Here is a 12,041-nt window from a genome sequence, read left to right as displayed (position 1 = left end):
AATGAAGGGTACAGCAGCGCAGATGTCAGGAGGTGGCGCCGATGTTACATACATAAAGCTGCAAAATACTTCTACTATGCTGATGGAGCAGCCCTTCTTCACTACCGCCTTTTGCCTCGTGGTTGCTGAATTTCACATCTGGTTGCGGCCCTTCCCCTCGCTCTTGAACCCTTCCCTTCAAGGTTATACTGGTTTGTAACCTCGCAGCCACTGCCTTTCACTCCAAGGGTTTTACAACGGGTGAATCATTCCTGCGTATTCCCATCTCTGGCAGCTAAGAGTGAAGAGCTTTTTGTTTTATGTTTTTTAAAGCCTCCCTCCTTTCCCCTTCATCCCACTGCTAGTGGGAACGTTGGATGTTTAGAGGAGGAGAGGATGTGGCATTAATGCCATAGCTGCTGGCTTTGGTTCGGGGGATCCGGGTTCGAGTCCTGGCATCGGCTCAAGATCATGTGATCCTGGGCAAAATCCCTTAATGTACCAGTTGCTTACAAAAAATGAATCTGGTCTTGATAAAAGTCGCTGGTGCTTGCTTGACGTGTTCCACTCTCTAGGGCTGAGTCCACAAGCCTCATATTGTGAAGTATGCCTGCCATCTGTGCTCACTTCTCTCGTAGCCCAGATTTAAATGCTTTCTTGTGCAGCGATTTCTGAATCTTTGGAGGCGGTCTTCTTTATAAGCCAACTATGCTAACATATTGACTCTTGATGCTGCTAGAGAATAAATATGTAAATATCCTCTTGAATCACTTATAACACATACGTGTATGATGTAGATGTCCTCTAGGCCTTATTTGAAAACTGTGGATGGCCCCCTACTGGCGACGCCTGCCAAAATTCCACGTACTCATGGATTTTTCAATAGTGTCAGAAAGCATGTTTTGCGTAACCCCTTTTTCTGATATCTTGTCTAGGGGCAAGGATGTGGCGCAACAGCCAGAGCTGATGACTTTGGAGCTGGGGAACCAGGTTCAATTCTTGGCGTCTGCTCAACGTCCTGTGATTCTGGGAAAAATCACTTCATCTCCCTGTGCTTACAAAAAATAAACATGTGCTTATGTAATGCCAAAGATGCTCCTATAGAGCACTTTTGGGTCATGTTTGAGCTATATAAAACTGAGAAAGATATATTACAAAATGTTGTGAGCACTCCCGTTTCTAGGTACTGCTCAAGACTGGAAGTGGAGCACAGCTTAAGGGTGGCAGAAGCAAGAATCCATCCACACATTGACCGTCTCTGTGGAGACAAACAGGCACAGCCCTCGCATTTGTTTTAAAAGGGTTTTTACTAATGTATGCAAAATTATGTGTTTTATGTGAAAAATGAAGCACCAATGTAATTTTTTGTGCACATTGTTTCTTGGAGACTTTTCATTTGAACTCTATAATAAGCACAGGCACTACAACAATCCAGTTTACTAAACACTTACTTTATTTAACATCATTAGTCATATATGACCTGGACTCTGCTGGTGGGAATGGCTATCAATGATGCTTCCAGAGTTTTTGTCAGGTGGTGGTGGGTGGGGAGGGCCTCGACGTGTTAAAAGGTTTATAGAGGGTGCTCAGCGTAAAAAAGTTTGCAAACCTTTGCTGTAGGAGCATTTTGTCCATTCCGTCACTATTCGCTCCTTTTGAGGAGCCATGCCCTTTAGAAATAAACTGATTGATTAAGTATTCGGGAGTCACTGAGCACCTGGCGTTCCTACATACCATTACAACCTGGCCTTTGCCGGCTCTCAGCAGCGTACTGATATATCAAAACTCATTTCGAACCCAGGACCATCTCACCTTCAGGAAACACCTCAAGACCTGGCTATTCGAGCAGTAGCAGATCCCCCCCTCCCTCCAGCGCCTTGAGACCCTCATGGGTGAGTAGCGCGCTCTATAAATGTACTGATTGATTAAGTATTCGGGAGTCACTGAGCACTTGGCGTTCCTACATACCATTACAACCTGGCCTTTGCCGGCTCTCACCAGCGCACTGATATCAAAACTCATTTCGAACCCAGGACCATCTCACCTTCAGGAAACACCTCAAGACCTGGCTATTCGAGCAGTAGCAGATCCCCCCCTCCCTCCAGCGCCTTGAGACCCTCATGGGTGAGTAGCGCGCTCTATAAATGTACTGATTGATTAAGTATTCGGGAGTCACTGAGCACTTGGCGTTCCTACATACCATTACAACCTGGCCTTTGCCGGCTCTCACCAGCGCACTGATATCAAAACTCATTTCTGACCCAGGACCATCTCACCTTCAGGAAACACCTCAAGACCTGGCTATTCGAGCAGTAGCAGATTCCCCCTCCCTCCAGCGCCTTGAGACCCTCACGGGTGAGTAGCGCGCTCTATAAATGTACTGATTGATTAAGTATTCGGGAGTCACTGAGCACCTGGCGTTCCTACATACCATTAAAGCCTGGCTTTCGCAGGCTCTCACCAGCGCACTGATATCAAAACTCATTTCTAACCCAGGACCATCTCACCTTCAGGAAACACCTCAAGACCTGGCTATTCGAGCAGTAGCAGATCCCCCCCTCCCTCCAGCGCCTTGAGACCCTCACGGGTGAGTAGCACGCTCTATAAATGTACTGATTGATTAAGTATTCGGGAGTCACTGAGCACCTGGCGTTCCTACGTACCATTACAACCTGGCTCTTGCCGGCTCTCAGCAGCGCACTGATATCAAAACTCATTTCGACACATTATTCAACAAAAGAACGAAAGCCTATTTTGAAAAGAGTTTGCACCTGCCTTCCAACCAAACTCCATGCAACATCCATGCATCGGGATCAGACATTCCCAAGAATGACTACGAACCTGGGAGATACTCAGCAATAAGGGGTTCAAAGGTTAGGAGTGTCAAACTCCTGACTGGAACCAATCTTCCAACCATTGACTGGTCCCTTACAAGCTACAAAGACAACAAATCAGCAATGCAGTTCATGCCGGGCTCCACCTCCTGCCAGCCTTTGCCCCGGCTGATAGTGTAAGTAGGAAACACCAGCTCAGTGCCAATGAGAGTTAAACATGGAAGTGTTCTGCCTCCCAGCTCTCTTCCCAGTACACTGATGACCAGGAGAGTAGGTTCTGGGGATGTTTGGGGTGCAACCCCCGCCCCCCAAATAAATGCATTCTTTGCTTGTGAGTTGGGTCTGTGGGCACTGATGATCAGGAGAGTAGGTTCTGGGGATCTTTGGGGTGCAACCCCCGCCCCCCAAATAAATGCATTCTTTGCCTGTGAGTTGGGTCTGTGGGCACTGATGACCAGGAGAGTAGGTTCTGGGGATGTTTGGGGTGCAACCCCCGCCCCCCCCAATAAATGCATTCTTTGCCTGTGAGTTGGGTCTGTGGGCAATGATGACCAGGAGAGTAGGTTCTGGGGATCTTTGGGGTGCAACCCCCGCCCCCCAAATAAATGCATTCTTTGCTTGTGAGTTGGGTCTGTGGGCAATGATGACCAGGAGAGTAGGTTCTGGGGATGTTTGGGGTGCAACCCCCGCCCCCCCCCCAAATAAATGCATTCTTTGCTTGTGAGTTGGGTCTGTGGGCACTGATGATCAGGAGAGTAGGTTCTGGGGATGTTTGGGGTGCAACCCCCGCCCCCCCCAAATAAATGCATTCTTTGCCTGTGAGTTGGGTCTGTGGGCAATGATGACCAGGAGAGTAGGTTCTGGGGATGTTTGGGGTGCAACCCCCGCCCCCCCCCAAATAAATGCATTCTTTGCCTGTGAGTTGGGTCTGTGGGCACTGATGATCAGGAGAGTAGGTTCTGGGGATCTTTGGGGTGCAACCCCCGCCCCCCCAAATAAATGCATTCTTTGCCTGTGAGTTGGGTCTGTGGGCACTGATGATCAGGAGAGTAGGTTCTGGGGATGTTTGGGGTGCAACCCCCGCCCCCCCAAATAAATGCATTCTTTGCCTGTGAGTTGGGTCTGTGGGCACTGATGACCAGGAGAGTAGGTTCTGGGGATCTTTGGGGTGCAACCCCCGCCCCCCCAAATAAATGCATTCTTTGCCTGTGAGTTGGGTCTGTGGGCACTGATGATCAGGAGAGTAGGTTCTGGGGATGTTTGGGGTGCAACCCCCGCCCCCCAAATAAATGCATTCTTTGCCTGTGAGTTGGGTCTGTGGGCACTGATGACCAGGAGAGTAGGTTCTGGAGATCTTTGGGGTGCAACCCCCGCCCCCCAAATAAAGGCATTCTTTGCTTGTGGGTTGGGTCTGTGGGCACTGATGATCAGGAGAGTAGGTTCTGGGGATCTTTGGGGTGCAACCCCCGCCCCCCCCGAATAAATGCATTCTTTGCCTGTGGGTTGGGTCTGTGGGCACTGAGTCGCGCCTCCTATGCCTTTGTTGGTTTTTTCTTGTCCGTATTGGAATTAAAGCTTTTAACTTGTTAATTGTTTTATAAGGAACTTACACAGAGGCCCACCGACGACAAATCAGCATTGAAGCTGTTCCTCATGGGAACAGCGCATCCCAAACCGTGCTTCATCTCATCTTTTCAGCCTTCGCCTTATTGTTTTTTACTCAGGATATTTCAGAATCACATACCCCGGATGTCACTGGCTAAGCCACGCCCCTGCTGATGTCGCTTAACATCACTCATAGGAGCCTCGCTGGCATCCAGCGCTTCCAATCTGAGCTCCCCTCCACCCCAAACTTCCAACTAAGCATTGTCTGAAAGCATCTCGATAAATCCTGCATGACCCTGCTTCCACTAAATCGGCAAAGGCCCTCTTTGGCGTGCAGTCACTACTGTGAGACCACAAGCACTATACAATGATGAGCGCCAATGAGAAACGCCCTCACAATGTTCTGGTGGTTGTAATAAGAAAGGAAACTCCACAAAATCTCCCTGTTGTGCAAGATGCAGTGGCAAATATTCAAAGAGAGAACCCGTGAAACAAATGATTGAGGCTCCCATTGGCTCCCGCTACAGAATGCTGTGAAACGTACAACTTTATTACTGACTCACGAGCTACTTCAGATGAGACTTCTAACTATCCTGAGCGTTGAATGCTCCAACTAGAAGTCTGCGCTCTGTTGGTAAACCTTGCTTGAAGGTGTCAATGGTGATGACAGAAAAGTCTAGGGCTTCTCATTTGCCGCTCATGCATTTTTTCAAATGAGTTGACAATGACGACCCTCACTCCACACTACTGTGTACAGACAAGCGTGACACAATAGATGCTCAAGAAAGCAGAGCGCGGAGACTGAGGTGAGATCTCACAGGCTTCTGATTATGTCGTTTTATTATTGGGTTTAGCTGAGTTTTGCATACGAACATCCATCTTTCAACATTCTTTCCAGTGACTTCTTACCCCTTGTAAGAAACTGGCTCTATATATACTGCACCAAAGTGATGTACAGTTTGTATAGAGTCCAAGGGTCTCCAGAGGGTTGGCAGAGGCTAAAGTTAGATGGAACATTACTCTCTAAACTGGTAGCTTGGTCGAGCAGTAAGGCTGTATCGGAGGACAGTCTTAAGCATTTGATGTACACACTCAGTCAGCAAATGGTCTCACACACTCAAGAACTGAACTCTAGGCCAATTGTTTTTGTATAAAACATATATACTGTTTTATTTCTAGAACTAAGCAAGCCTGGTACAGGTAAGCATAAAAAAAAACTTTGCAGTAATAAAATTACTTGTGTGAACACAGTTCAAAATTGCAGTCGAAATGATACTGGTTTTGGTTTACAGTTAAGGAAGCAGTTTGCAACACTTGGCAGGTATAGTACATTCAAATGAAGGGGCTTTTTCAATAATTGCAGGTCACTTTTATGACACTATTTCTAACTCAGTGCTGGATCCTGGATTCAGCACTGGGACATTTCCTGAAAACAGTTGAGAAAAAGCGCTTTGGTTATTGTTTCGATTTTTAAGGAATATTCCAAGTTTTCAAAACTCCACACTTTTTCGAAAGAAAATTGTCAATGTTATTTATTCTATGGAAGAAAAACAGGCTATCGGTTTGCAGATAAGTAAACGGCTGTGGAAGTTAAGGTTCTGGGGTTAGACTCAGGGGTCCCCCAGGGTCAGTGATGCACTGTTGTTGTACCTTCAGCGGCACTAGGGCGGCCGGGTGCAGAGTGTTGAGACCCAATGTTATCCTATGGAGGATAGGGGTCTCCGGTTTGTGGCTGCTGGCTAGCAGGCCACACGGCTGTGGGAGCAAAGCTTCTAGGGTTTAGGTCGGGGCAAAGGGGGAAACAAGTAGGCACCAAATGTGCACCCTCAGCTGTTTGTGCTGTTTCGGTATCGGGTGCACTCCGGTTTGAAGAAAGGCTGCAGGCTCGGGGATGAAGACCTTTTGGGTGCGACCACCACTTCGAGGGGTAAGTTGGGATGTCGTGGGTTAGCTGGGCACTGCTTGTTTGGGCACACAAGGCCGTGGGGCGTCGGGTGCAGGGATGCCTTTTTGCGTCGGATTTTCTTACCCACTCTGGTCGCGGTGGGGGGCCTTCTGGTTTGAGGCTTCGGGCGTCGTCTGGAGGCTTGAGGCAGGTCAGGGGTCGCCGGATCTCGGGTCAGGATCGCTGGGGGACCTCGTCCTGGTGTTGGTTCACTCTAGCTCGGGCCGGGGTCGGCGGGTGCAGAGTGGGCCGGATTCGCGGTTCCTGGCTGGCACCAGAAGCTGCAATTTAAACACGTCCGGTGTTCTCGGGAGATAGAGTCCTGGAAGTGACGGCAGGCAGCTCCTCCGGGTTTTGGGAGGTTGCTGGGTGCAGGACACACCGGGATTTCGTAGGAGCAGGTTCGAGAGGAGACAGGCCTGTAGGGCTGGGACCAAGTCATTGGGCGTCGTCCTCTTGTTAGCTCTGCACGGCTCTTCGGTCCTTCTTATCTTTTTTTCTTGTGGTTTCTAATGTGAGGAAGGAAGGTTCAGGGTGCCCCTAAATACTAAATTTACGGGCGTTACAGGTAGGTAAAGGGCAGGGACCAATGGGTCCTTTCCCTGGGGTGGGTACACCCCCTATTCTGCCACTCTCCTGTGTGAGGGGGGCAGGAGCCTGTCCCTGGTTGGCTGGGTCCCCCCATCCCCAAGATGGCGGGGACTCGAGCTTGTGCTTCACCTCGCCTCCCCCACCGGAGGGGTTGAGCTGGCAGGGGTGGGCACACCTCCCTTCCTCACTTGTTTTCCCCGCCGGTTCTCCCACCCAAAGTGGGGGGTAGAACCAGTGGGGACCAGTTGCTGAAAGCAGCAAATGGGCTGGAGAGGCTCACAAAGGCGGCATGCCTTTGAATCCTCTCCTTCGTGAACCCTGCCCATCCTGGGAGAGGAGGTTTGGCACCTCGTCCCAGGATGTGCATTGTTTCAGGCCCCCGAGAGCAGCAGGCTCTCGACCCAGGGGTCCAGAAACATGTCTGGTGGTGGCAGCCTACGCAGCCACTCAGTCAGGTCACTAGTAGTTGGTCGAATTTCAGGGGGCATCTCTAAGACGCCCTCTGTCATGCATTTTACATTAAATTCCACACTGGCATCAGTGTGGGTTTAATGTGCTGAGAAGTTTAATACCAAACTTCTCAGTCTTCAGTGTAGCCATTATGGTGTTGTGGAGTTCGTAATGACAAACTCCCAGCACCATATACTCTTAATGGCAACACTGCACTGACAGGGCCCAGGAATGGACTTGGGCACTGTAGGGGTACAGGGCTCATGCACCTGTACCCTCACCACTGGCATAGGGCACCCAGCTAGAGGGGTGACTGATGTGTGCCATGTTGACTCTTTGTTTCGTTCTGCACCAAGACACGCAGCCTGCAAAGGCAGTGTGTGAGTGTCAGGTTACAGGACCTCTAAGGGTGGCACAATTAGTGCTGCAGCCCTTAGAGGCCTTCTCTGGTCACAGTGCCCTGGGTACCTGTGGTACCATTTACCAGGGGCGGACCTGTGGCCAGAGATGCCAATTGGGTTTAGGCTTCAATGCAGGTTTAGGGAAGGAACACAGGCCCTGGGTACCTGATTGGCAGGAGCCCAGGGCACACTCAGTCAAAGTACATCAGCAATTCAGTAAAAGGTGAGGGCATACCATGCAAGAAAGAGGGCACTTTCTCACACCCCTGACTTTTCCCCTGTACTGTTTTTATATGTAGTGAAAAAAGGGTGTTTGGACAAAATATCGGAAACGCAAATATCGTGGGAAAGAATATCATGTAAAAAATATCGAGGACAAGAATATCCCGTAGGCCATTTTCTATAGGGAAGTAAAGTTCTACTATATATAACTCCGCATATATTTACCTTGACGATCTAAATATATTCAAGGTATGTAGATCTGGAGTTACGAACAGTAAATTTATACCTACCCATTTGCAATTACCTTTTCGATATTCTTGTCCCCGATATTTTTGACACAATATTCTGCACACAAGATGTGTTTCCGAAATTCTGCCACTGGTCCTAAAAAAGGACAGATCATTTGAGATCCACACACATTCCCAGATAAAATAATGTACTTAAGCCATCATCAATGAGGATATGAGCTAGCCTCCTGCAGCCATAGCTCTGTTGTGGTATTGATCACACTTACCACTTAGGCCATCATTACGGGTGGCTCGGCTAAATGAAATAAGTTCAGTAGCCCCTGTTACAGCGTGTATCGAAGTTATGGGTTTTCTGATAAATATTGGCAGGTGAGATCTGTTATCAGGGTCGTCATTCCCGGTAATTACCAGAAAATGTTGATTTTAGATGCACTAAACCCTATATCCATGATATGCCCTAAAAAGTTGTAATTGTCTGATATGTATTCCATAGGATAATTTCCGACTTGGCGAAGTCAGATTTGATCAGATGCGATGAATGTGGAATCCTTTACCGGCGCCATAGAGTGGCCACTGGGCCATCCTCCTTCAGCCATTGGCTCTGTTGTCGGTGTTATTCACATCCTTGGTCGGCTTATAGGTCAATTATTTGGTATTTGGGGTACCTTTTATTCTTAGTCCTGCACTGAACTTCTATTGACGTCTGCCCTTATTTTTTCTTATGCCTAATTTTACTTCTTACTCCTACGTCTTATTACGGCTATGTACTAATGCTCCTACGCCTGCTTATTCTTACTACTAATTATATGCATCTGCCCATCTCCATGTGTTTGCCAAGTGTCGCTGGGAACTCATTAATAAAAACAAGATACAAAGGACGCATTTTTAAACTATTTTGTTTAAGAGCCTCTCATTACAATATTGCCCTTTTCAATGCGCCTGATTTCCAGTAAAGGTTTGCATGTTCTCTGCGTGCCTCAAAACCCTGCTATCCTCGGCACAGCCCCCTACCTCTCACACCCGCAGAGGCTTCCGTCTCCCCAGAGACGAGAAGAGGCAGTGAAGAAGGCCTGCACTGCCCATGCCCTCTGAAGCTCGGATACAACCCTCCCAGGCGGCGAGTTGCCTCCCCCTCCCTCCGTCAATTTTTAACTGCGCACCCTTTGACCTTTAAACACATCCTGGATAACTTGCTTGGTGCCATAAAAGGTCGCAGTTTATTAAACACTTAAACATTTTATACATTTGTTTCTCGTGGTTGTACATGACACTTTTGTCGCCTCGCCTAATGATTTGCCATCGTGGCTCATTCAATCCATTTTTGGTTGTTATCTGCTCTCAGACAGATCACCTTCTGGAGGGGGCCCCAATACCACGGCCACTGTTTCCAAGGGGTTAGGCTTCAACTTGCTACCGACTTGATGGGTGTCCGTCCAGACTTGCCCAGTGCCGAACCGCTTGCCTTCAGTGCCATCTTGCCCCCTCCCTGCTCTAGCGGGTCCCTGCCATGTAGCATCCCAAGGACCCCATGTGAGCACCTCCTCTGTCCAGTCTGCGGCTGAGTTCTACATCTCGCTCCTTTGGGACCCCTGCCGTGAGGCATACCAAGGGCCCTGCGGGAGCCTTCCATCTACTCTCTCCGTGTCCACTGGCCACTGCCTGCTCCCTGAGTGTCCCTGTCGTGAGGCATCCCCAGGACCCTGCTTGAGCATTCCATCTACTTTTATCAATTGTTATTCCTTTCCTATCCTTCTAGGTTGTCTTCCACCTCACCTCAACCCCCCCCGGCGGCTGCGACGCCCGCCTTTCTCTAGAGTGGGTGGGTGTGTGGTTGGGATTCCATCTTCTCCTGCCGTTTGAGGGGATTGAATACTCGAGGGGGCTGCTTGTCCCCATCTTAATCCCCTCCGCGGCTTGCAGCCTGCTCCCCTGATTGGGAGAGGCTGCGTTCAACTTGGGGCTACCAATCGCATTCGCCCCTTTTTCCCGGGCTTGAGCCCCAGGTGGGTGGGAGGCTTCCCGCCCCCGGGCGGCGTTTGGCCCAGGCCCCCATTGGGTCGGGCTTTGCCTTTCCCGGCCCGGGCTCCAACCCCTCCTCTTCTTCATGGCTCCCGCCAGGTCCCTTCTCAAGCTGGAGTCTTTACGCCTCAATCACACGTCAAGCGTTGCTCTTTACCACAGTGTGAGTGAGTCCTAAGGTCCGCACCTGAACTCCTCAAAAGAAGGAGGCACAGTCAGCTGCCCCGTCTCCACTCACGTACGTTTAATGTTGTGTACTCATTCAGGACTTTAACATGCTGTCCTTCATTGTCACTGGTCTAGGGAGGGTTTTATATGGGCTGTAGGTGAAGAGGGCTTGAGACCCTCCAGGACAGCGCTCCCATCCTGAAGCCCTCTATGTCTGTCACTGGTGAGACCGGATACCACAGGCTGGGTTCGCTGCCTCTCACATATAAACTTACCTCTATGTTTTGGACAGAGAGCCCAGCAGAGGCACAGGGCCAGTACGACGGCGAGGAGGAACCCAAGGACGGTGCCGGTGATAATCGGCCAGAGGACCAGGCGAGCTGCAAGGGGAAAGGTCAAAGGTTAATATGAATGCTAACATTGTATTACATTGTACAATGCTGTCCACTGATCTGTAAGCACATTCAGAACTACACATCCACCAGGTGGGGGCGCTCCCATTCGTTGGTGTCCTGGAAATGATTGAGGTTCCAGTCCAGGTACAGATGGGTTTGTTTATCACACACAGGTCACCCCCAGGCTGCTTCCGGGCACAGAAAGAAGCTCTCACACACACCCTATTGTAAGTCACCAAACCATATGCCTTCCTTAAAAGGACCCACTTAAGAGATTCCCTGCATGTGTGGTTCCTCTACAGTCCTAGGATGGGTTGAGGTAGTACATTCTCGAGTTTAGCTCCCCAGGGACACACTGGCTGTCCTCTCAACCCCCCACTCTGTAGGCTCAGCCTGTTGGAGACCTTAAAAGCCTCCGTAAAGAAAGTTTTGTATTAACGTGTTTCACATATTGTGGGTCCTTTTCTCAGATGGCTGGATGAGCTATCCCGGATTCAGGAGGCTCAGCGAGGGCATCGTCCCTCAGCTATGGATGGCTTTACCAGGCCCCTTCTGCACTCTTCGTAGCCAGTGACCTTGTTAGGCCCAGAAGCCAAAGTACAAATGCACTGGTTTCATCCAGTTTCAATCTCGGGCTTTCTATTGGCTCACCGTGTGATCGCTGAGGTTATGCTGTCCTCCTGTAACTCGGAACTAGTTTGTTTCAAGGGGAGTCATCTGTAAATAATCCCTTAATAAGACCCAATGATATCACCCTCAAAGCCACCGCACTAAGGGCAGTACAGCCCCTCTACACTCACAATGTTACCAGAGCTTTAGGGGCGCCCTTGTTGTACCTCTCACCTGTTCTCAACACACTAAAGCGCCTAGAGCCTTCGTGTTCTAGCGCGCGCTGTATGCATATATTTTATAGATCCTCTAACAAGTTTATGACTCCGCCTCATCTTTCTTCTCGCAGTTGTGACTCTCTGCTGCTTGGGGACACTTTAACCTAGTTCCGGTTTGTCGTCCAATGTGGCTCTCTGCTCAGGGCTAAGAAGGCCGCGCCACCTCAGCCCCGCTGCTTCTTTGTCTCTGTTACATATGCATATAGCGTAGTCGTGTAGCCTGCCTGGTGATGCTGTGTCTGTTATCTTCTGTGTTGCCAACCCATGTGTTTGCATCAATGTTGGTGCCACCAAGCT

At 49.5% G+C, this 12,041-nt stretch overlaps 1 protein-coding gene across 4 annotated transcripts in view; it reads right to left on the bottom strand.

Annotated features, from left to right (window-relative positions):
* LOC146808631 (immunoglobulin superfamily member 1-like) overlaps positions 1-12,041 on the bottom strand; it is a 345,056-nt gene that overhangs the window by 59,080 nt on the left and 273,935 nt on the right. For all 4 annotated transcript variants that reach the window (XR_014968019.1, XM_085623664.1, XM_085623663.1 and 1 more), the window contains one exon: positions 10,738-10,842. Coding sequence is in view for 3 of the 4 variants with exons in the window: in XM_085623664.1 (XP_085479790.1) it covers positions 10,738-10,842 (105 nt within the window). In the remaining variant the exon portion in view is untranslated. The remainder of the gene's footprint in view (positions 1-10,737; positions 10,843-12,041) is intronic.

The sequence above is a fragment of the Triturus cristatus genome, chromosome 8, assembly GCF_964204655.1.
Source record: "Triturus cristatus chromosome 8, aTriCri1.1, whole genome shotgun sequence".
NCBI lineage: Eukaryota > Metazoa > Chordata > Amphibia > Caudata > Salamandridae > Triturus > Triturus cristatus.
Note: the sequence above shows the minus strand (reverse complement) of the source record. Positions and strands in the feature narration are given on the sequence as shown.